Raw genomic sequence first — 23,575 nt, forward strand, 5'->3', positions numbered from 1 at the left:
TGAAACCCCGTCTCTATTAAGAAATACAAAAAACTAGCCGGGCGAGGTGGCGGGCGCCTGTAGTCCCATTGGGAGGCTGAGGCCGGAGAATGGCATGAACCCGAGAGGCGGAGCTTGCAGTGAGCTGAGATCCGGCCACTGCACTCCAGCCTGGGTGACAGAGCAAGACTCCGTCTCAAAAAAAAAAAAAAAAAAAAAAGAAAGTGCCTTGCCACACACCTCCTTCACACTGAAAACCACTGCAGGGCATGGACCCAACAAAACACTTTGAGAGTCACCTACACACCACCACCAGTGTGCAGCTGCTGAGTGGCCTTGGCACGCATCGCCAGGCTGCTTGGAAGGGCTCCAGGATATCTCCTCTCCCTGATCTCCTTCTCCTTCCTACCTTCTCTACACCTCTGCCTTGCCCTCCTGCAAAAGGATCCTGACTCTGTCCTGCCACCCCACCATGGGTAGGAGCCTAGGTTGACCCAGTCCTAACTGCATCCTAACTTTTGAAATTGCACATACCTGGATTCCAGTTATCCTTTGTCGCTTAGTAGCTCTAACAACTTAGGAAAATTCCTCCTGACTTTCAGTCTTATTTGTAAAATTAGGCCAACTCCAGATAGTTTTGAGGAATACAGTCAACTGATTCGGCTGGAAGGTTACAGAATTCTTTCCAGACAAGTGACATTTGTGTTTAGTCTTGAAAGATGGGTAAGGTTTGGTTTACAGTCAGCAGGGGCCCAGGGAGGGTGTCATAGAGGTGGGAAAGAGACCAGTGTGTGTGGAGAGCCATGGGCAGCATCCTGTTGCTGGATTTAAAAAAAAATAAAAATAAAAATAAATTAAAAAGATTTGGAGTCGGGAAGGGATTGAAGGTTACAGAGTGGTGGGAAATAAGAGAGGTAGGCAAGAGGCCGTGAAGGAATTTGAACACCAGCTTGAACTTTATTCCCCAGTGCCCGTGAAACGGCTGTGAGCAAGGGAAGGCAGAACTCTGGGTGGGAAGAAGAGGTTCGGGGCCTGTGGAGGAGATGAATGAATGAAGGGGACGAGAATGAAGGCCAGCAGGTGGGGAGGAGTCTGGGGCTGTGGTCCAGGTAGGAGAGAATGAGGCCTGAGGCAGGGCATGCGGGTGGAGAGGAGGGAAGAGCAAAGCCAGGGCAGGGCGGGAGGGACCAGGCTGGAGACTGACAAGCTGTAAAGGATAGCGAAAGGGGCAAGACAAGGACAACCCCTGGGACCTGGTCCAGTGACTAGGAGACAGTGGAGCCATTCCCAAGACAGGGAACCCATGATAAGGAGTGAGTTCAGGGAAAGACTCAGTTCGTTTAGGGGCTGGAGTCCTGAGCTCTGTGCTCCCAGGCTGGAGAAGGGGGTCTGGGTGTTGTCAGCTGTGGGTGGTGGCGGAAGCTGCGGGGACTGCTGAATTTGCTTGAGAGTAGAGTGGGGAGGGAGGAGGTTCCAGACACCATTTTGGTCAAAAACCTCAAATGGCCGGGCGCGGTGGCTCAAGCCTGTAATCCCAGCACTTTGGGAGGCCGAGATGGGCGGATCACGAGGTCAGGAGATCGAGACCATCCTGGCTAACACAGTGAAACCCCGTCTCTACTAAAAATACAAAAACTTAGCCGGGCGAGGTGGCAGGCGCCTGTAGTCCCAGCTACTCGGGAGGCTGAGGCAGGAGAATGGCATGAAACCGGGAGGCGGAGCTTGCAGTGAGCTGAGATCCGGCCACTGCACTCCAGCCTGGGTGACAGAGCGAGACTCCGTCTCAAAAAAAAAAAAAAACAAAAAAACAAAACAAAAAAAAAAAAAACCTCAAATGTTCAGAAACGGATCAGGGAAAAAATAGAGTGTGGGAAGAGACCAGGCCAGTACCCAGCTACCAGGCCCTCGGGGAAACAGGAGGAGGCTCTTCATAGGGTCGTTGTGAGGTTAAAAGAGCTAATACAAGCACAGCACTTAGAAGAGTGCCTGCTATATAGCAACTGCTCATTAACATTTTAATTCCATTTCTCCATGAGAGTAATGGAAAAGTCGAGACTTTTGAAATTGCACATACCTGGATTCCAGTTATCCTTTTGTCGCTTAGTAGCTCTAACAACTTAGGAAAATTCCTCCTGACTTTCAGTCTTATTTGTAAAATTAGGCCAACTCCAGATAGTTTTGAGGAATACAGTCTTTCCTTTGTTATTTGGAACAACAGAGAAACAGTCCCGCCCCCACAGTACAAGGGCCAATTAGGGCTCGGTCCGCCTCCCGAAAATGCAAACTTTGGGAGACCTTGCCAACCACATGCGGCGGCCCCGCTTCCCGCGCAGCAGACGCGGCCAGCTCCACCCTCTTCTTTAAACCAATGAGAGCGCGGTCCGCACGAACGGCGCCGCAAGCGCGCAGATCTGGCCCTCTGTGGACCATGGGGTTGCCATGGTTACCCTTGAGGGCGGAGCTGAAGGGCAGGCTGGACCTCCCGGGAGAGAGACAGATTTTGATTGGCTCTTTTCTCACTTCACCTGCAGCCCAGGTATCTCCCCGCCCTTTCCCTGTCCTTTTTGGAGCCTGACGCCTGCTCCTCTCTCCTCTTCTCCTGCCCCAGCCTGGTGCCCCGGTGGTCTCCCGAGAAGGAGACCTGAAGTCGGAAAACCCTGAAAAAAAAATCGCTGGAGGCTGCTGTGAGAGGAGGAAACCCTTTTCAAAAAAAATAAAAAAAGCATTTTGCTACGTGACAGGCGCTGTGCTGAAGTCTTATGAAGGATAGCTTATTGGATCCTCGTAGCAGATGAAGAAAAGGAGGCACGGAGACTGACGTCAAGAAGGCTTTCTCAATACTACGCAGCTAGATTTGGAGGACCCTGGGTTTGGATGCTAGGGCTGCCTCACACCAGGGCCCACGATCTTTCCACTGTGCCTGGGGAGAAGTCTGGAAGTGATGGGAGGGAGGAACAGCGAAATGCAAAGGTGAGAGCTGGTGGAGAGACAGATAGAAACCTAACGGAGGAAAAAAAGGAAGATATGAAGGAGTCAGGCAGAGGAAAAAGGAAAAAAGAAAGTGAGGGAGAAGGAAAGGAAGAGTTTCAGAGGCAGAAGGAGAATAGAGAGAGGAGGCAGAGATTCTCAGAAGACCAGAAAGCCAAGAGGGTAAAAGGGGAGATACCCGCAAGGACTCAGGGAGACGGGGACACATACCCAGAGAGGAAAGAGACCCAGAGAGGAAAGAGACCCAGAGAAGGGGGCAGAGACAGAGGAGGACAGAGACCTTGGAGATTACAGAGAAACAGAGAAGGGGACAGAGACGGGGGTAGGGAGGGACAGGGACCCAGAATGAAAGGAGGGGACAGAGCGGAGGTGGGGGGCGGTAGGGAAGCAGAGATCCAGAAATAGGCAAGAAGCTAGCTTCCTGGACAAAGACAGAGGCAGAGAAACGGAATTGAGGAAAGAAAATAGAGTGGGAACTGAAGGGAGAGATGCCAGAGTGGCCGACGCAGAGTTCTGTCTCTTTTCTACCCCAACCTTTCCAGCCCTGCGCCCCCAACCCGACGCACACGCAGGTCGCACAGGAACGAGGCGCAGTCCGGAGCGCACGGCAGGGTCTTTATTAAGATGGGGACAGGCGGCGCGCTCAGCGCGCGTCCAACACCAACAGCTTGTGCATGTACGAGTTCAGCCAGTGGCGGCGCTCGAGGGCGGCCAGCAACCGCGCGCGCTCCCGGAAGGCCGCGTCGTCCGCCAGCGCCAGGCTCCTCCGCGGCCGGGGGGTGGCGGGATCCGCCCAGGCCGGTCCTGGGGGGCGGAGGCTGTGGAGAGACTCGGTGACCGCGCGTCCAGATCCGCGCTCGCCGCCGCCTGTCCTCCCCGCGGTCTAACTTGAAGCCCTATTACTGCCCCGTCGGTGGAGTGGGTCGGTCCGGCTCCCTCTGTCTCGTTCTCTGTGTGGGTCTCTGTCTCTCTGCTCACCAGGTTCGAAACTCCCCAGGTACTGAGACCGAGTCTGATGCACTTGTCCGCCCACAGCGCTCAGCACATGGCCAGGCGCACACCAAGAACCCACTAAACGTTGCTCAAAGAACGAATCCATTTCTGCATCGGCTCCTTTCCAGCCTTCTCCATGCCTTTCTCGGCATCTATCTTTCTGTGTGTCTTTCCCTTGCTGATTCTCTGTCCGTTCCCGCACCACCACCACCACCAAACCCTCCTCCCGCCTTCCACCACCCCTAGTCTCCGTCTTCTCGCTGGGTCTCGGTCGCCCTCTCTTTGGGCTTCTGTCCCTCTTTCTGGGTCTTCTGTCCCCTTTCTCTTTGGTTCTCTTCCCACTTCTCCAGGTCCCCACCCCTCCCTGGGAGTTCTGGCCCTGGCACCTACCTGAGGACCCCGACCGGGGGCAGGGCGACTCCCGAGGCAGTGCGGACGCCCCAGGGCACCACTAGCAACAGCAGCAGCAGCAGCCGAACCCGAGGGCTCCTGGACACCTGGCGGGTCTCCATCACCTGTGAACCAGAAAGGGGCTCAGTGGGGCTGCATCCCGGCCCAGAAACCCCGGCCCTACCATGCACCCACCCCCAGCTTCCCGCACGGTCCCCTACCGCGCAGTGGTCTCGGGCAGCGATGCTGGCAGCCCCCTTATATCGCCTCCGCAGCCCCCGCACCGGGCAGTGACGCAGGCCGGGGGGCCGGGGGCGCGGGGTCACCCCCTCCCCAGGCTCATTAGGAGCCGCCAGCGGTAATGAGGAGCCGGGGGTGGGGGACCTGCCGCTGCCTTGGCCGCCACCAACTAATTGGGACCAGAAGCTGGACCTGAGACGAGGGAGGGGGAGAGACAGACAGACAGAGAGGTGGACACAGGGGGTGTGTCGGAGGGCTAAAAATAGAGACTGGCGGAAGGACCGTCAGAGGAACAGAGACACAAAGAGAAGGACAAAGACAGAGTGGCCGAGGAAGAAATAGAAAGAAAGGGAACGACGGAAAAAGAAAGGAAAAGGAAGAAAACAAGAAAAGAGAGCAAAGGAGATGGAAACGAACAGTCAGACGGAGATGGAGGAGAGAAAGAAAAGGCTCTCAGAAAGACAGACGGCAATGGAAGGACATCCTGGCCTGGACGGAGCTGCCCAGAGATAAATCCAGCAGGGAGAGGCCCAGAAAGACCGAGGGTGAGATGGTGAGGGGGGAAAAGGCAAGAAATGGCAAAGGGTACGTGTGGCAGGGGTGTGAGGACAGGAAAAGTAACAGACAACATCAGAAAAGCCTCAGAGAGAGAGTGAAGAGGGGAAAACAGATAGGGCTCCTGAGCTGCCCTGAGGATGTGTCTAAATCCTTATCTGGGAGGAGTTTGGGGGTGCTGTTAAGATTAAAGCCCAGTCCTCCTCACACTGACTCTTTTTTTGTGTTTGTTTGTTTGAGACGGAGTCTTGCTCTTGTTGCCCAGGCTGGAGTGCAATGGCACCATGTCGGCTAACTGCAACCTCCACCTCCCAGGTTCAAGCCATTCTGCCTCAGCCTCCCTAGTAGCTGGGATTACAGGTGTCCACCATCACTTGTGACTAATTTTTGTATTTTTAGTAGAGACGGGGGTTTCGCCAAACTGTTGGCCAGGCTGGTCTTGAGCTCCTGACCTCGTGATCCGCCCGCCTTGGCCTCCCAGAGTGTTGGGATTACAGGCATAAGCCAGCGCGCCCAGCCCACGCTGACTCTTAAGAGGGGCCTCAGCCGGGTGCAGTGGCTCACACCTGTAATCCCAGCACTTTGGAAGGCCGAGGTGGGTGGATCACTTGAGATCAGGAGTTCAAGACCAGCCTGGCCAACGTGGCGAAACTCCTTCTCTACAAAAATACATAAATTAGGTGTGGTGTAATCCCAGCTACTTGGGAGGCTGAGGCAGGAAAATCGCTTGAACCCGGGAGTTGGAGGTTGCAGTGAGCTGAGATTGCACCACTGCACTCCAACCTGGGCAACAGAGAGAGACTCTGCCTCAAAAAATAATAATTTTAAAAAGAGGAGCAAGTGAGGAGAAGATGGGCAAAACTTGGAAGTCCTACAGAGCAGTAGCAATTTGGGTTGTGGGAACTTGGGCTCCTAGTTTCCTAGGAAGGTGGTAGCAGAAGCTTGGGCTCCTGAGTCTAAGAGTGGATGGGACAGGGACCCAGATTCCTATGTTCTGGGAGAGGATGAGGCTAGGGACTTGGATTCCTGGATCTGAGGAAGGAAGGAGGTAGAGGACTGGAGTTCTGAGTCTAGGGGGAGGGAGCTGTGGGGTACAACTTAGGGGACTTGAAATAGGAAGGTACCAGAGAACTAGACCCCTGGGTTTCCAGGTAGGAGAGGGTAGAGGACCAGGACCACTGGTTTCAAAAAGATAGTTTGACTGGGCCACATCTCCAGTAGATCATTCCAGTTTCTAACTCCCTTCCCCACTCCAGAGACAATGTCCTTTACTTCTGTCCCTTTAAGAGTCTAAGTCTGTCGCTAGGCTCCCAGGATCCCCTGGGAGGGGTTCAGTTGCATCACCTGTGTGCCCCTGAGACCCTACCTCTCACCGCCCTGCCCAGAGCCATTCTGTAACATTCACTGTTCTCTGCATCCAGCTCTGCTCATCTGCTGTTATCTTGGACACCAGAGCAGGTAAGAGACCCCAGGACCTCAAGTAAGCCTGTCCAATCGATGTGTAGGCTGCCTCCACCTCCACCTGACCACAGACCTATGCTTCTCTGCCCATACTAGCCCCAGCAATGCTGAAATCCTAGCTCCATCCTCAATAACAGACTTGAGAGTCCTGCTCCAAAGCTCTCATCTTCAAGTCCTAACCCCTCCACTCTGCAGAGCCCAGACCTCCAGACCCTGAGGACTCGGAGGTCCCAATTCCTTTCTAACTCAGGAACCAAGAGCTCAAGGCCTCTTATCTCCTTTCACCCCTGTTATCCAGCCCCTAGACCTTGCTCCCTCAAAATTCTAGGCATCTGAACTACCAGCCTTCTCCTCCCTACAGAACCAGGAGCCAGGAACCTCAGCCCCCTCACCCTGCAAGACCTAGGAATCTGAACCCCCAGCAACTTTCTTAACCCAGAACCCAAACGTCTCCCTCCTCCCTCAAATCCATGAGTCCAGCCCTCAGCCCTTAGTAGCCTCCTGTAGTGTAAACAACTGCTGAGTCGAGGTGTCCCGGGGGATCTCGGAGAGGAAGGAGATCCCACGTCCCCTCTAAGGCCTGACACCCTCCAAAGTCGAAGTCGAGGAGATCTGGGAGCCTGGAGAGGTATCGTTCTTTCCCAATTTTTCTAGGACCCCTCGATGAAACAGATAAGGAGATTAACTACGACTCCCAAGAAGCCCCGCGCCTCAGTCTCCCTTGGCTACCGCGGCCACCGCCCCACAGCCTCCAAGGGACTTGCGATTGGGTTCTCCTCCCATCCCTGGCGCCAAACTGGGCCCCGGTCGGACGCGGTCCACCTGCGGGCCAGTGGGCGTGACCTCCAGGAGTGGGCGGGGCTCCTGGGAGCCTTCGGCCTTAACCCCTTCCTTCCCGCTCCCCCTCGCAGCTATAGGTATCTCCCAGAGCTATGAAATCGTTCAGCCGGATCCTCTTCCTCGTCTTCCTCCTCGCCGGCCTGAGGTCCAAGGCCGCTCCCCCAGCCCCTCCGCCTTTGCGCTCTGGCTTTCCGGACTTGGCCCATCCCTCTGAGACCTCCCCTCCGAAGAGTCCTTCTGAAAATTCCACACGAGATCGCCTTAACCCAGAATTTCCTGGGACTCCTTACTCTGAACCTTTCAAGCCACCTCATACAGTTTCCCTGGAAACCTTCCCACTTGGCTTCACTGAGACCCCCAACCCTGACCGCCGGGAAACCCCGCACCCACAGTCTCCTGAAATGCCCAAAGCTGACTCACTCACAGCGTCAATATCAGAATCCCTGGATATCCCCAAAACCAACCTCTCCAAAATGACACACCTAGATTCTTCTGAGACCCCCACTCCTGGCCCAACGGAAATACCACGCCCAGGGTCCCCTAAGACCCCCAAACCTAACTTCTCCAAACCTTCACGCCCAGAATTTCCTGAGACCCCAAACACTGACCTTATGCAAACTGTACCCCAAGAATCCCCAGAAATTCCCCAACTTAATGCAACTGAAATCTCACAGGCAGAAATCTCTGAGACCTCAAACACTGGCCCTACCAAGACCCCTGACCCCAAATCTCCGGAAACCCATGACCTCAACTCCACTGAGTCCCCAAACTCTGAATTTCTGCAAGCTCTCCATCCTGACCCTTCTAAAAGCCCCCACCCAGAATCCCATGTAACCCACAATCCCAGCCCCACCGAAATTTCCCAAACAGAATTCCCCACAACCTACTACCAAAATGCAACAGATGTCCCCAGGACCTCCGACCCTCAAATCTCCACTAGTCTCTACCCAGAAACACCTGCGCCCTTCAAGGATGAAGCCACTGCTCTAAATGAGCTGTCGCTGAATCCCAAACCAGAAAGCCCTGCAGCCATCCAGCCCGACTCCCCAAAATTACCCACTTCAGATTCTCCAGGAATGGTTGAGCTGAAGGCCCCCCAGCACTCTGGCCCTAAGGAGTCCAACGCGCCTCCTCCCTCAGCCCGGATTGTAGGTCCCCCTGCTCTTCCAGGGCCCCCCAATCAGTTGGCCCCTGCCACTCTGCGGGCACCCCAGAGGCACAGCCCAGGTGAAGGAGTCAACACTATCATCGTGGTGGAGAGAGTGAAGGAGACCGGTGAGGGGCGGGAGCCGGACTCCTGGGTCTGAGGGAGGAGGGGCTGGGGGTCTGGACTCCTGGGTCTGAGGGAGCACAGATTGGGGCCCTGGACTCCTGGGTCCCAGGGAGAAGGGCTGGGGGCCTGGACTCCTGGGTCTGAGGGAGGAGGGGCTGGGGGTCTGGACTCCTGGGTCTGAGGGAGCACAGATTGGGGCCCTGGGATCCTGGGTCCCAGGGAGAAGGGCTGGGGGCCTGCACTCCTGGGTCTGAGGGAGGAGGGGCTGGAGATCTGGACTCCTGGGTCTGGGGGAGAAGAGTTTGGGAACAGGAATTCCTGGATCTGAGGGAGGAGGGGCTAGGAGCCTGGACCCCTGGGTCTGAGAGAGGAGGGGGTTAGGAGCTTAGATTGCTGGTCTCCCGCTTCAGGCGTGACTCTGGTGGGGCGACCACATGGAGCAGCAGGCGGGGCCCTCTGCCTGTTCCTCGCGGGAACCGCGCTGCTGATAGGCATCTTTGTGCTGCTGTGGTGTCTCCACCGCCGGGCAGCTCGACACCGGCCCTTCGCACATCACCGGCTTCCGGACGACGGAGATGAACCAGGTGAGCGCCCTGCCCCTTGAATGCCTGCACTTTTCCATAACCTGGTCTCTCCCGGCACTTTAGGGCGCCCAGCCAAAAAAGCACAGGTCCCCCATCCAAGGTCAATGAAAGCCCTGGCTCTTCCATGGCCACGTCCAGCCCCCTAAATGTCTGCAATTTCACACAAGTGTCCAGTGCCGCTCCCAATGTGGTTGGAAACGGCTTCATGCCCAGAGCCGGTGGTCCCCGCCAGCCCCGCCGCTGCCCCTCCAGGTGCGCAGCCCGGAGCCCTGCACTCCCCGCCCTCCACTGCAGGCCCTGCCGCTGCTGCTCGGACGCCACGCCTCCTGGTTTCCGCAGCGGCCTCGACCCTTTTTATTGAAAACTCAGTTCAAATGCAGATTCGGAATCCTCTCTCCGGCCTCCTGATTGGTCAGCCGCACAAAAGGGGCCCTGGAGATGATCTGCAAGGGGGCCTGGAGGGTCAGCCCAGATATGACCACGCCCCTTTGCTCCCACAGTTCTGCATTTGGACGCCCCGAAAGACCCCTACGACCTCTACTTTTATGCACCGGATACCTGGGTCCCTTCCCACATCGCCACCAAGCAGCCCCCGCCCACACCTCCGCTGCCACCAAAGCTGCCCCCGCCGCCCCGCGTGGGTCGCCCGCAGTGTCTGGAGGCCTTATCCCCAACCACGCTCCCCAACAACTTCGTGTAAGCCCCACCGAGTCCTGCCGGACCTGCACATCCCCGCAGTGAGGGAAAACCCTGCTCTCCTGGCATGCTTAGATACCCAGTAGTCCTCTAGATAAAGGGTCTAATATACAGAGATGCTTGCGCTGTGATCAGAGAACAAGGTCTGAGACCCAATAAATATCATGTTCCCATGGCTAGACCCCTCCTCTGACCTGAGCCCTGGGGTGCGAGGGGGCTGGAATCTGAGACCGCTGGAACTTAGCGAGGAGGGGCTGGGGTCTGGACCCCTGGATCTGAGGAAGGAGGGGCTGGGGGCCTGGACCCCTGGGTCTGAGGGAGGAGGGCTGGGGGCCTGGACTCCTGGGTCTGAGGGAGGAGGGGCTGGGGATCTGGACTCCTGGGTCTGAGGTAGGAGGGGCTGGGGGTCTGGACTCCTGGGTCTGAGGGAGGAGGGGCTGGGGTCTGGACTCCTGGGTCTGAGGGAGGAGGGACGGGGGTCTGGACTCCTGGGTCTGAGGGAGGAGGGGCTGGGGGTCTGGACTCCTGGGTCTGAGGGAGGAGGGGCTGGGGGCCTGAACTCCTCAATCTGAGGGAGGAGGGGCTGGGGGCCTGAACTCCTCAATCTGAGGGAGTAGGGGACTGGGGACCAGGATGCCTGTGACCTCCACATCCAAGAACAACTGAGCCTGTACACCAAAGCTTTTATTGGGCGTGGGGCAGGGCAGGATTTACAGTCACAGAGACAGAGACACAAAGACACAACCCTGCACCGGGAAGAAACACCCCTGTCCCCTGCCCCATTCCCTTTCATGGGATTCTGTGACTTCTCTATAGGTTCCCCAAATTCTAAGCTGAAAGAGGGGTGTCTAAGAGGGGAAGGATCCCAGATTTTGAGTCATTAAGCCCCTGAGGGACATGACAAATGGCCACTGAGAAACTGAGGGTAGTTTGAAACCACCCAGGAGAATAAAGTGCGAGGAATCGGGGAGGGGGCATCATGAAACCACCACGCGGGAGTTCAGTGGGTGGTGGCTTCAAACCTTTGAGTTCATGGACTTGAGCAGCCACTATTTAGACCTGAAAACCATGTCAGAAAAAGTGCATGGGGGTGGAGAGGCATATTGTTAAAATTGCGATTTTGGCTGTTTCCCCAGACATTATGCTAAGCTAGGGAGAAGAGGGTCTTGGGAAATTTGGTGCTTTCGCAGAATCTGCTGGTAGGGGAGATGTGAAGTGGGCGAGGAAGGGGGGACTTGAAACCGCCATTTTCCCTCAGAAACGCTGGTGAGAATCAATCCCTGGAATGGCGGGGAGGAGTGATTGGTTAAACCAATCTGGAAGATGCAGAACAGAGTTGGGAGAGATTTGAAACTTCTAGAGGAGGACCTTGAATTTTTCTGGAAGGAGAGGGGAGCTGAGTGATCTCAAGGGTTATCCTGAGAGTCCCTGGAGATAAAGGAAAGTGAGGGGGGTGGGGGGGTGCCTCAAAACCACAAAAGAGAGTAAGAGGTTGAACTGTCCATTCAAATAAAGCCCTGAAAGGAGAGATTTGAAACCACTGAGGCAGAACGGGTGGAGAGGGAACCTTTAGGGGAATTTGGGTATCCTTGAAACTGTCAGTCTGCAGCTTCACTACCCCTGAGAGGCAATTGGGAAGGAAAGAGGATTTGACAGCACTGGGAACAAGGGAGAGTGCTTCTTAGGCCTGAGGCAGGACGGAGAGGAGCAGGGTTCCTTGACACTGTCACTCAGGCCAGAGATGAGTGGAGTGGAGGTCCTGGAAACTGCCATTCAGTGGGAGGCACATGGTCAGTAGTCCCGGACAGGGGGTGGGGGCCTGGGGGGTTGAAATGTGCTGTGTGTGGCCCCATAGGAGGGAGGTGGTGCAGGGGGTGCCCCCGGGGGCTCAGCCTCATCCTCCATTTCGCTGTCGTCACTGCCAGCCAGCTGGTCATGGCCAACAAATCCACACTTCTCCTCGCTCATCTCCTCAGGCTCTGCCCACGGCTGCTTCTCTCCAGAAGCAAAGACCCCGTAGAAGATGACACCTCCATAGTGCACCAGGGAGGCAATTAGGAACACGTACTGCCACTCCTCCCGAGTCTGCAGGGGACAACAGGGCTGAGGTCAAATGGGAGGACAGAGAAACAGAGGCGGAGAGAGGGGGAGGCCTAGAGGAAGGGAGGCAGAGACCCAGAGAGGCTGAAAGGGCAGGAATGGCACCCCAGAGACAGCGCCACCACGTGGTCGGCTAGGTACCAAGCACACACTTGGAGGGCGAGTGAGTCAGGACTGCGGCACCGACCTTGTGCTTAGTCATGGCCCCCACGATGATGGGGCACACCATCCCCGACAGTGTGCCCACGCCGTTGGAGATGCCCATGAGGATGCTGGCGTAGCGCGGGGCTATGTCCAGGTGGTTCACGTTGAACCCTGGCGGAGAGACAAGTCGGAAGACGTCTCACCGGAATCTGACTCGAGTGATTCCCACTGGGACGTTCTCAACCCTCTCGCCTCCACGCCACTCATGTTCCACCTTTTGTGAGGCTGAGAGGCCCCGTTCCTGAGCCAGGAAGTTCCCTACAGAGCTGACCAGAGTCCCCCCAAGCTGTGGATCCGCGGTTCTCACCAGAGATGGCGAAGCCGCTGAAGCCCACGGCTAGGACCAGGAAGGAGATGGCCACGCCCTTGGAGTGCGAGTAGCCGACCACCAACAGCAGCGTGGCTTCCATGCCGAAGCCTGCGGAGGAGGGGGGCCGCATCTTCTGAGTGTCGGCCGGAGCGGGGCACAGGATGCCCCCCACACCACCCTTCCAGACCTGCTCCAGCCCCAAACCGCCTCTATCCGCCCCAGTCTGGCCACCTCCACACCCAGGCCTCCTCGCGCCTTCCACGCCACCCGCGCCCACCCTAACCAGGCACCTACTTCTCCAAGACCCAGCCCTGGCCACGCCCACCAACTCCATCGCCCCTCCCGTAGCTCCACCCCTTGACTAGGCCACGCCCCGAACACGTAGGATCCCTGCTGTGCCCCTTCACACCTTTCCCTCAATCCCCACTCACGAGTTTTTTTGTTTTTGTTTTTGTTTTAATGTTTAATTTTTGTTTTAAGAGACAAAGTCTCACGATGTTGCCCAGGCTGGTCTCAAACTCCTGAGCTCAAGTGATCCACCTGCCTCCGCCTCCCAAAGTGCTGGGATTACAGGTGTGAGCCACCATGCCCTGACTGTTTTTAAACTTTTTTTTTTTTTTTTTTTTTTTTTTTTTTTTTTTTTTGAGACGGAGTCTCGCTCTGTCACCCAGGCTGGAGTGCAATGGCCGGATCTCAGCTCACTGCAAGCTCCGCCTCCCGGGTTCACGCCATTCTCCTGCCTCAGCCTCCCGAGTAGCTGGGACTACAGGCGACTGCCACCTCGCCCGGCTAAGTTTTTTTGTATGTTTAGTAGAGACGGGGTTTCACTGTGTTAGCCAGGATGGTCTCGATCTCCTGACCTCGTGATCCGCCCGTCTCGGCCTCCCAAAGTGCTGGGATTACAGGCTTGAGCCACCGCGCCCGGCCTGTTTTTAAATTTTTAATTGTAATTTTCATTTTTCTAGAAACAAAGTCTCGCTCTGTCGCCCAGGCTGGAGTGCTGTGGCGCGATCATAACTCACTGTAGCCTCGCATTTCTGGGCTCCAGCGATCCTCCCTTCTCAGCCTCCCAAGTAGGTGGGACCACAGGCGCGCGCCATCACGCCTAGCAAATCCCACTTGTTAGACAGCAGGCCCCCTAGACCCTGTCTCTCCTGGTGCCCTATTCATAGCGCCTCCTCATTACCTAGTTCATGTCCTACCACACCCAACTTCGCGCAGGCCTTGTCCTTCCAGGTCCAACTTGGTCTCGCCTCTGCTCTACCCGGGAAGTCTTGCCCCACCCTGCCCTTCCACGCGGTGGCCCTTGGACGGCCGCGTGACAGCCTCTTTCATCCAGGTCTGCCCTGCCCCGGCTCCGCCCTGTTGGCCACAGCCCTTTGCATAGAAAGGGACTCCTGGGGCAGGCTAGATGGTTTCCGCCTGTAACCACGCCCCATCACCTCTCAATCCCTCTCTGCTCCACCCCGGCTGTCCTAGAGCCGGCCCAGGCCCCGCCCCACTCACCCCCGCAGTTCATCAACTTGCGCACGTTGGTGGTGGACATGATGCGGCGGCTCCTCAGGAAGTCCGCGATCTGGCCGCCGATGGGCACGATGATGGTCATGACCAGATGGGGCAGAGCGGATACCAGGCCTACCTGCGGGAACAGGTGTATAGGGGAGACAAGGGTTCGGGGCCGCCGGCTCGGCGTCTCTGCCCGGTCGGTGCACCACCAGCTCCTCCCTGCCTCGGGATCCCGGCCAGTTCCCTCCCGCCGACCCCTCCGCGCCCCCCGCCCTCTCCTCCAGGGCTCTACCTTGCTGATCTCGAAGCCGAACACTTCTTCGAAGTAGGCAGGCTGGGAGATGAGCAGCAGGTAGAACGTCCAGCTGCGGCAGAAGTTGGCCACGATGATGGCGTAGACTGGCATAGACGTGAAGAAGCGCCGCCAGGGAGTGCTAAACTTCTGTGGGGGCGAGGGGAGGGCCGCTAAGACAGAGAGCGGGGCTGAGGGCTTCTCCGCGTCCCTTCAGGGACCCCAGTATAGTTCTGCGGAGACCAAAGGATCCCGACCGCACTGAAACTTCTATGGACCCAAAGGCATGAGCTACACCATGTTGCCGTGAGGACCCAGGGATCCTAGCCTGAAGGCGACCCTTGAGTGATGAAGGAGTCCTGACTCTATGGTAGCCTCTCAGATCCTCAGGTGTCCGGGCCCCTCAGGGACCTGTCTTTTTCCTTTTTTTATTTTTATTTTTACTTTTTGTATTTCGTATTTTGCGTGGAGACGGGTTCTCTCCATGTTGCACAGGCTGGTCCCGAACTCCCGGGCTCAAGCGATCCTGCAGCCTCTACCCCCCAAGTGTTGGGATTGCAGGCAGAAGCCACTGAGCCTGCCCTAGGAGTCTCTTTTTATGCAAAAATGCCCCCAAAATACAGCCTCAATCCAAGGTCTAAGCAGAACCCCCACATTCTTTTTTTTTTTTTTTTTTTTTTTTTTTTTGAGATGGAATCTCGCTCTGTCACCCAGGCTGGAGTGCGGTGGCGCGATCTCGGCTCACTGCAAGTTCGGCCTCCCGGTTTCACGCCATTCTCCTGCCTCAGCCTCCCGAGTAGCTGGGACTACAGGCGCCCGCCACCTCGCCCGGCTAGTTTTTTGTCTTTTTAGTAGAGAAGCGGTTTCACCATGTTAGCCAGGATGGTCTCGATCTCCTGACTTCGTGATCCACCCGCCTCGGGCTCCCAAAGTGCTGGGATTACAGGCGTGAGCCACCGCGCCCGGCCGCAAAATCCCCACATTCTAATCCCTTCTCTGCTGGCTTTAACCGTGCCCCGTCAGCGATTCTAATCCCGCTCAACTCCCAACCTAACTCTGCCCCCAGCACCTGCGAATCCCGTCCTCCGCGGGTTGCAACCCGCCTCCTAGGTTCTAGCCCCTCTCTTTGCGTTCCAGTCCCGTCTCCTCTAGAGTCTGCAGGAACCCTTCCTGATCTACACGCTGTGCAGGTTAGTGGCCTGCTATCTCTCCCCGCCCCTTCCCCGAAGACTTGGGCCCGGACCGTGAGGGGGTTCATGAGTTTCGCGCTCTCTCCGATGGCGTCCTCGATGTACTTGCGCTCCTCCTCCGAGATGCTGGGATGCAGCGCGGGGGACTCGTAGGACACGAGCAGCCAGAACAGGTACCAGAAGATCCCGAAGCTGCCTGGGGGGGTCAGGAGGGGGATGGGAGCGGGGTGAGGACCGGCCCCGCTCTGCCCCAGCGCCACCCGGAACCAGGCATCCGGGTCCCTCACCGTAGACGTAGAAAACAGAGCTCCATCCTGAGTACTGCACAAGGACCCCGGCGAGGGGCATCGCGACCACCGCCCCAGCATAGGAACCTAAAGGGGAGGATGAGGGGGAGAGAACAGGCCCATCCTCCCTCAGATCAAGGAGTGCGGACCCCCACCACTCCCACCTTTCCAGTCACAGAATTACAGGCCACAGCCCCTCCTCCCTCAGACCCAGGAATCCAGGCCTAGCCCCTCCTCCCTTGGACACAGGAGTTCACGCCCCCAGCCCCTCCCCCCCAGACCCAGGAGTCCAGGCCACCAGCCCCTCCTCCCCCAGACCCAGAAGTCCAGGCCATCAGCTCCTCCTCCCTCAGACCCAGGAGTCTAGGCCCCCAGCCCCTCCTCCCCCAGACCCAGGAGTCCAGGCCATCAGCTCCTCCTCCCTCAGACCCAGGAGTCTAGGCCCCCAGCCCATCCTCCCAGAGACCTGGGAGTCAAGGTCCAGTCTCCTCCTCCCTCAGACACAGGAGTTCAGCCCCGCCTACCCCCTCCTCCCTGAGGCCCAGGGGTCCAGGCCCAGTCCCTCCCCACTCAGATGCAACAGTCCAGGCCCCAACCCCTCCTCCCTCAGATGCAGGAGTGAGGATCCCCCGTCCTCTCACCGCAAAAGGCTGTCGTCGCCAGGCGACTCCGTTCTAAGGGTGGGGCCCATTTGCTCCAGATCCCATGGCAGGCGGGGTATGTGACGCCCTAAAGAGGAGAAAACCAAGGTCATTGAGAAGAGGTGGGGTCCGAGCGAGGGCAGGGTCGTATCAGGTGGGGATTTACCTCTACCAACCCCTGCAGGATCCTCACGAAGATGACACAGCCATAGTGGACGCGGGCAGCCGAGGGTATCAGCATGTTTAGAGTGGATGTTGCCACAATAGCAAAGCCGAAAACCCTGATGGGAAGGGTCAGAGAAAAGGATCCAAGCTATCCAGACATGCCCGGGATTCTGCCTTTACCGCTCACAGCAAGCTAGGCCCAGTGGTCCCCAGGACCCCAGGTCCCACCACCTCTCTGACTTCCACCTTCCTCAATCGCAAGCCCCACCTTTCTCTAAGACCCACCCCCAAATCCAGGCCCCGCCCACTTCCCAGAGGCAGCCCCAATTCAAGACCACGCCCTCTAACTCCACCCACACAACTATAGTTACCGCCCACTTTGAGACCCCACCACCGTACCTGTTGGCTGCAAATTTTTGGCAGATAAATCCTCCCGGAATCTGAGTGACAATATAGCCCCAGAAAAAGGAGCCATGTATGAGGCCGACAGTCTCTGGATCCCAGCTGAACTGGGCTTTCTGGGGGCCAAAACGTACATTAAATCAGCCGCCCTGCCCCAAGCTCTGCCGCTCCACCAATCAGCACCCACAGACTTAGTGCCTCGACCTATCAGCAACAAGGAACCCCTCCCACCTCCAAACGCCTGCCAATCAAAGCTCACACTATCTTTCTGTCAGTTAAAGTCTATGAACTCCGCTCTTCCACGTTGCTAGGGCCTATGCTGCCTTAACAACGGGGTCCATCACCACCTAGAAGCCTTGCTTTGCCTGCTTCCTTGCCTCCGTGAAAGCCTAGGGGCCCATGTATGATGATGACTCTCTCCACTTCTATCCAACTTATGAGCGTTTGCAGAGTGACTTGCACAGGGTCCAGGCGGGGACACGAAGCAGCCAAGGCGGCGGACCAGATTGGAAGGAAGCAAGGGGAGGAGCTTCAGGTAGGACAAAGGCACAAGTCAGGACTCTTTTCTGATGCAGAGGCAAGGCCTATGCTGAAATTAAAATAGGAGAAAGGACAGGGCGCGGTGGCTCACGCCTGTACTCCCAGGGCTGGGAGGCCGAGGTAGGAGGATCGCTTGAGCCCAGGAGTTCGAGACCAGCCTGGGCAACATAGTGACACCTTGTCTCTACAAAGATAAAAATAAAAATGTTAGCTGGGTATGCTGGCGCGCTTACTGCTCAAAAGGCTGAGGCAGGAGAGTCTCTTGAGCCCAGGAGTTCGAGGCTGCAGTGATGGTGCCACTGCACTCCAGCTTGGGCGACAGAGCAATGGCTCCACTGCCCCGTAGCCTGGGAGACCCTGTGGGTCTTCAGACAAGGGACAGAACACATGGAGTGGGACGTAGGCAGTGGCTTCAAAAAAGGATCAAATTAAGGGAGGAACCTGGGATGGGACTGAGATTAAATAGATGTGACCCGGGAACATGAGTTTGGGGTACGGGTGTGAGCAAAATTGCTAGTAGGTCCAAAATGGGGCAGGGGCAACCCCTAGGGAACCTGATGTTGGGGCGGACTCTGTGTTTTTCAATCAAGCCCCTGGAAATAAGGGCGGGACTTCATTTAGATCAGGACGGGGCTTAGGAAACGGAGGCGGCCCCTAAGGCGAGGTCAGAACCAAGGGGCACACGGATTGGGCGGAGCTATTCCGGCAGCGTTTCGGAAGGGGCGTGGCCTGGACGTCTGGTGGGTGAGTGTGACGTCATGGGGGCGTAGGCGGAGCTCGGTGAGCAGGGCGGGGCTCTGCAAGGGCTCAGGCCTTGAGCTACCTGCACCACCACGTGGCCCCCGCGGTGGGTCGTGCTGTTATTGACCATGGAGACGATGGCCACGCCCAGGTTGCAGCGGATGCCAAAGCTGATACAGAAGCCCAGACCACTCATGATGGCGATAATGTAGCGGCGAGGGAGGCCGAAGCAGGTGCAGTCCACCACCGGCGGGTCCCGGGTCTGCGTGGTCACCGGGCGCCCATCCGCACTCAGCTCCAGCGTCTCCGCGCCTTCCTGCCGCTTCTCCAGAAGGCTGCGGGACAGCAAGAGCCAGAGACTCGGAAGTCCAGGCCCCCAGCCCCCTCAGCCCCAAGACAGAGGATCCAGGGCAAAACCTGCTTTTCAAGATCCAGAATTCTAAGCCTGCACCTCCTCCTTCACCAACAGTCCAGGTCCCTGGCTCCGTTGGCCCCCCGGGATCCAGAAATCCTCCATCTCCCTCAGACCGAGAATTCAGGCCCCCAACCCCCTCTTTCTTCACACTGAGGGTCTTCAGTCCCCTCTCCCAGCTGTGCCAAATCCTTCAACTCGGGAGATTTAGACCCCAGACAACGCTTTGGGATTCAAGAGCCCGTGCCCCCACTCCAAGGCCCAAAGACTCTCCAGCCGCCTCTCCCGGATGAGAGTCTATTCGAGGAAGCAAAAGGTGCTAAGGAGATGCTTCAGCAAAGGTGTCAAAAGAACAGATGCTTCTCAACCACGTCTGCTAGGGGGTGGGGAGATGTCCAGGACCCTGGGAATCCAGCAGCCCATCCCGGGCATCCCTAGGGAACCTTGAGCCCAGGCTGTCAGCCTAGGGGGTAGGGAGGGGAGTGGCGGGTGGTGTCCTGGCAGGGGACAGATGGCCCTGGTAGGGGGATTGGCTCATTCCCCAGCGTGACTCTCGCCCCCGCCCGTTCTGGATCCAGAATCAAGTCTGTGATGACGAAGAGGGTATTTGGAGGGCTGCCTCAAACCCAGGGAGAGGCTGCAGAAAGAGAGGTGCCTTCAGACAGGTGGAGAAAGACCCAAAAAGAGGGTGACAGAGATGAGGGGAGTTGTACAGAGGCCCAGAGAGAGGGGGTCACAGAGAGAAGAAGGGAGAGAGATCCAGAGAAAGGGTAATAGAGATCTAGAGATGAGGAGACAGAAACCCAGAGAGACGGAGAGAGTAACAAGGGAGCAGAGACCCACAGACATAGGGGGACAGAGACCCAGAGAGAGAGGGGGACAGAGACCCAGAGAGAGAGGGGGACAGAGACCCACAGAAAGGGGGACAGAGACCCAGAGACAGGGGGGGACAGAGACCCAGAGACAGAGGAGGACAGAGACCCAGAGACAGAGAGGGACAGAGACCCAGAAAGAAAGGGAGATAGAGACCCAGAGAGAGAGAGGAACAGAGACCCAGATAGAGAGAGGAACAGAGACCCAGATAGAGAGGGAGACAAAGACCCAGACAGAGGGGGAGAGAGACCCAGAAATAGGGAGACAGAGACCCAGAGAGGGAGGAGGTGGAAACCTAGAGAGGGAAGCAGACAGAGTCCCAAAGAGAGGCAGGGACAGAAACCCAGGAGATAGGACATAGATGCAGAGAGAAGAGAACAGAGATCCAGAATGCAAGAGAAAGATGGAGAGTCTGGGAGACAGAGGATAGGCAGGCTGGGGACGTGATTTGTGAGGTGCGGCCCTTCTCTGAGGTGGGTAGGCAGCCAGGGGATCGGGCTGGATCCCAGGAAGGGGCTGGAACAGATGGAGGCGAGGGAGACTGGGACGGGGGAGGAAGGAACAGCCAGACGGTCCAGGGGGAGGGAGGTGGAAGAGCTGCGAGAACACAGCAACCCCTCCCCATCCTAGAACTTAAGGAGGTGGGGAGGGGCAGTTAAGAAACAGGGGTGGGAGAAGCCGGGGAGTGGACAGAACCCAGAAGGAGTAGGAATGAGACCACAAGAGGAAGAAGACAGACAGCCAGAAATAGGGGGGATAGAAGCCACTAGGATGAATAGTACAGGATGGCAGGAACTCCCCCCACCCATCAGAACATGTCACCCAATGAGATTAGACTTTGCCCCAGGTTGACATCAGATGATATTTGACCCTGAAACTCAAGATGTGATTGCAGCCCCTGAAATGTGAGATTCCTTGTTAATATGAGGAGATGTCAGATCTCTAATCAAGGCTGTCTAAACAGGGGGTCTCAGTATCCCACATCTATAAAATGAGGGCAAGGGCAAAAATGCAAGAGAATGCAAGAGGGAACTTCAAGGTGATATCAATCATTTTAGAGCAAGAGGACCAAGGATACAGAGATGAAGGTGTCCCTGATGCTTTGCAGGGGACAAGGACAGAGAGGGGAGACCCTAGATGGAAACCCCCTCCCTTCCCTGGATGCCCCAAACTCAGGCCTGGGGACTTGGCAATGAGGAAAAGCAACACTTAGGAGGCCATTACCCCAAATCGAGATATCTCAACTTCTCTCTCTCTGTCTCTGCTTCTCTCAGGATCTCTGTCCACTCCCCTACGTCTGTGTCTCCTTATGTCCCTCTGCTCTCTCTTCTCTTCCCATTGTACAACTAAGGAAACTGAGGCTCGGGGAGCTGAAGTAGCACTCCAAGATCACAGACAAGAACAGCAATGGGACCTGATCCCTTAATGGCCCTCGGCATCCCCCTGCCCAAGACCTGGCTCTCAGAAAGGAGGCACCTTGGGTTCTCTTCTCTCTAGCATCCCGTTCCCCCATGTCCTTGTCCCAAGTTGCTCTGGGTGCAAGGAAGCTCCCCACCAGCTGTGGCATCACTCATCTCAAGGAAGATCTCTGTTCTAGGCTTGGGAGGGAGACCGACCTGGGTTCAAATCATGGAGCTTGTACTCATTCACTGATTCCCCCCAACCCCAGAAAGGAGCCTCAGTTTCCCCATCTTTGTCTAGAGGATTAAATGGGATCAACGCGTTGTCTCTAACATGGGGTATTCCGCTCTCCCTCCAACCATCAGAGCAAACCCCAGGCATTGGAAGCAAATGCTCTTCTCTGCACAAACTCCCTGCTGATGGTCCTGGCCAGAGCTCGGGGGTCCCTGGGGACCCAAGAGGTAACTCAGAGAGGTGAGAGTCAGGAGAGATTGACTGTGAGAAACCCAAGCACAGTTGAGAAACAGGCAGAGACTGAGGGAGGGGGCCTGAGGTACACATCACTGCCGCTGCTACCCCCCAGCCCCCTCCACCAGCACGTCTCTTTCTCTCTCTCTCTCATTCTCCTGACTTCACACTGATGTATTTTGAGAAACTCGTGAAAGGAGGCGAGAAAAAGGGTGGGGAGGGGCTGGAAAATTGGAAACAGAAGGGGCGAGGTTATCTCAGCTTCCCCTCCACCGCCAACCTCCGTCACTGCGCCATCCTCCTGCGCCCCCCCCACTTCTGTCCAGCCTTATTCTTGTCTCTCATGTTACCAGAGGGTGGGGTAACTTTGGAGCTAAGAGGTGATCTGCAGCAAGCAAGACTGATGTTAGACTTAGCAAAGTACCCCATGGCCTAGTGAGGTGGACTGAAGCTCAGTGAAAGACAGGGTCAGGGCTGTGGGCCAAGGGGACAGGGCCTGAGGGCATGGCGGCAGGGGCATGGTGCTGATGAGGCCATCTCCTTCGTGCACTGTGGCCAGATATATTTTTAGGCTTTTCCGCAGCTGAGTAATTTATCTGACTTAGAGCCAAAGCTGGAGTTGGGGGTGAGAGCTTGTGGGGAGGTGTCCAGGTTATCCTGAGGGACACTCGGGTCACTGGGGTCATCAACCTGGTTGGGAGGGAGTCCCTCTCAACCCCAGCCTATATCCTTTGGGAAGGCTGTTCTTCACCAGGAGCTGAAATTTTTGGCCTCTAACTCCTTTCTCTCTCAGGGACCCAGGGTGCTCTGACTTCTTCCATCCAGCTTAACCCCCTCAAGGACAACGGGCTATGGAGCCCCAATCCGCTTTAGCTGCAGATTAAACTCCATGCCAGACAGAAACGGAAAGAGACACAGAGAGATGGAGAGACCCATGGTGGAAGAATTAAAACCCAGAGACAGGGACAGGGATCCAGAGAAGTGGGGACCAGAGATTCAGGGAACAGGAGAGACCCAGAGAGAGGGGGACAGAGACTCCGAGTCAGGGGTTGTTAGAGATCCAGTGAGAGTAATGGCCAGAGAACCAGAGAGAGGGGCACAGAGATGCAAAGAAGCGGAGGCAGAGATCTAGGGAGAAGGAGAGGCCCAGAGAGAAGGGAGTGGAGATCTAGAAAAAGAGGGAGACGGAGACCCAGAGAGAAAGGAGGCAGAGACATCCAGAAAGAGACGGGGACAGAGACCCAGAAGCGGTGGGGGAGGGAGCCAGAGACCCGGGAGAGAGGGATTTACAGCACCAGAGAAAGAGTGGAGCAGGGTGGGGTGGGGTGCAGAAAAATGAACAGGATAATGGACAAGGCTCAATCAGGGAGAACGGCGCCGTCGGAGCCCACGGGAGAAAACTGGACAGATGGGTGGACCCCCATGCCGGGGTATCGCCCGTTCATCTGTCAGTCTGCGCCCAGGTGGGAATTAGCATCCTCCTCGGATCCTCCCACTCTTCTCCTCCCGGGACCCCTGCCAGGCTCACCGGTGCAGCTTCCCGAGAGCACGACCCGCTAGCTTCCGAAACTCCTCCTGGCGGAACTCCATGGTGGCGGCTCCCGCCGCGGGTCACCCCGCCGGTTCCCCCCCGCCGATCCCCCCGCCCGCGGGCCCGGGCGGCCGCGTCCGGGTTCCCGGGGTCCGCCCCGGCCCGGCCGGCCCCGCAGCTCCGCTCGGGGGGAAGGAGGCTGCGAGTGCAGGCGGCCCGGGGGCTGTCACAGGACTCAGCGCCGGGGGCGGGGCGCGGGAGGCCCCGCCCCAGCCCCACCAGGCCCCTCCCCTCGTCTGCCAGACCCGCCCCCTCTCGCAGCCTTTTCATCCTCGTCCTGTTTCCTCCTGAGCCTTCTAATACCACGCCTCTGGGTTCTGAACTCACACCTCCGAGTTCACGCCCCCCAGTTCTGTTCCTTCCCCAAGCTACCCCCCCATCCCCGTTCCATCCCCCTGGCTCCTACCCAGATTTTCTCTCCTCTCCTGAGTTCTCATCCCCATCATTTCTCTC

General features: G+C 57.0%; 3 protein-coding genes across 5 annotated transcripts; 1 reads left to right on the forward strand and 2 right to left on the reverse strand.

Moving 5' to 3' along the window:
* Positions 1-2,442: 2,442 nt before the first annotated feature.
* GFY (golgi associated olfactory signaling regulator) lies at positions 2,443-10,176 on the forward strand. 3 transcript variants are annotated; one of them, XM_065535690.2, is made up of 7 exons: positions 2,443-2,949; positions 3,510-5,135; positions 6,567-6,603; positions 6,968-7,234; positions 7,518-8,721; positions 9,130-9,303; positions 9,804-10,176. In XM_065535690.2, exons 5-7 carry the CDS (start codon positions 7,539-7,541, stop codon positions 10,001-10,003), a joined length of 1,557 nt encoding a protein of 518 aa, XP_065391762.1. In that variant the 5' UTR covers positions 2,443-2,949; positions 3,510-5,135; positions 6,567-6,603; positions 6,968-7,234; positions 7,518-7,538; the 3' UTR covers positions 10,004-10,176. The 3 variants fall into 3 exon arrangements, with proteins under 3 accessions (XP_065391762.1, XP_015296620.3, XP_005589957.3); XM_015441134.4 differs by lacking the exon at positions 6,968-7,234 and having other exon boundaries at positions 7,261-8,721; XM_005589900.5 differs by lacking the exons at positions 2,443-2,949; positions 6,968-7,234 and having other exon boundaries at positions 4,877-5,135.
* PTH2 (parathyroid hormone 2) lies at positions 3,570-4,761 on the reverse strand. Its single transcript, XM_005589898.5, has 3 exons — positions 4,572-4,761; positions 4,351-4,475; positions 3,570-3,785 (listed from the first exon to the last, which is right to left on the reverse strand). The coding sequence occupies exons 2-3, from the start codon at positions 4,470-4,472 to the stop codon at positions 3,611-3,613; spliced, it is 297 nt and encodes a 98-aa protein (XP_005589955.1). The 5' UTR covers positions 4,473-4,475; positions 4,572-4,761; the 3' UTR covers positions 3,570-3,610.
* Positions 10,177-10,665: 489 nt separating the features above from the next.
* On the reverse strand, positions 10,666-23,269 carry SLC17A7 (solute carrier family 17 member 7). The gene is made up of 12 exons (XM_045379979.2): positions 23,060-23,269; positions 18,460-18,712; positions 17,094-17,212; positions 16,696-16,810; positions 16,530-16,617; positions 15,889-15,975; positions 15,655-15,797; positions 14,412-14,561; positions 14,120-14,252; positions 12,611-12,721; positions 12,287-12,414; positions 10,666-12,084 (listed from the first exon to the last, which is right to left on the reverse strand). The coding sequence occupies exons 1-12, from the start codon at positions 23,119-23,121 to the stop codon at positions 11,791-11,793; spliced, it is 1,683 nt and encodes a 560-aa protein (XP_045235914.1). The 5' UTR covers positions 23,122-23,269; the 3' UTR covers positions 10,666-11,790.
* Between the last annotated feature and the right edge of the window lie 306 nt (positions 23,270-23,575).

Source organism: Macaca fascicularis, chromosome 19 (assembly GCF_037993035.2).
Source record: "Macaca fascicularis isolate 582-1 chromosome 19, T2T-MFA8v1.1".
Taxonomy (NCBI): Eukaryota; Metazoa; Chordata; class Mammalia; order Primates; family Cercopithecidae; genus Macaca; species Macaca fascicularis.

Coding starts and splice junctions, on each gene's coding strand:
- PTH2 (XM_005589898.5), bottom strand. CDS start 4,472: ATGGAGACCCGCCAGGTGTCCAGGAGCCCTCGGGTTCGGCTGCTGCTG. Junction 3,786..4,350: donor CCCCCGGTCGGGGTCCTCAG/GTAGGTGCCAGG, acceptor GTCTCTCCACAG/CCTCCGCCCCCCAGGACCGG.
- GFY (XM_065535690.2), top strand. CDS start 7,539: ATGAAATCGTTCAGCCGGATCCTCTTCCTCGTCTTCCTCCTCGCCGGC. Junction 8,722..9,129: donor GGAGAGAGTGAAGGAGACCG/GTGAGGGGCGGG, acceptor CTCCCGCTTCAG/GCGTGACTCTGGTGGGGCGA. Junction 9,304..9,803: donor GGACGACGGAGATGAACCAG/GTGAGCGCCCTG, acceptor TTGCTCCCACAG/TTCTGCATTTGGACGCCCCG.
- SLC17A7 (XM_045379979.2), bottom strand. CDS start 23,121: ATGGAGTTCCGCCAGGAGGAGTTTCGGAAGCTAGCGGGTCGTGCTCTC. Junction 15,976..16,529: donor GGCGACGACAGCCTTTTGCG/GTGAGAGGACGG, acceptor CCTCCCCTTTAG/GTTCCTATGCTGGGGCGGTG. Junction 12,085..12,286: donor GGGCCATGACTAAGCACAAG/GTCGGTGCCGCA, acceptor TGTCCCCTGCAG/ACTCGGGAGGAGTGGCAGTA.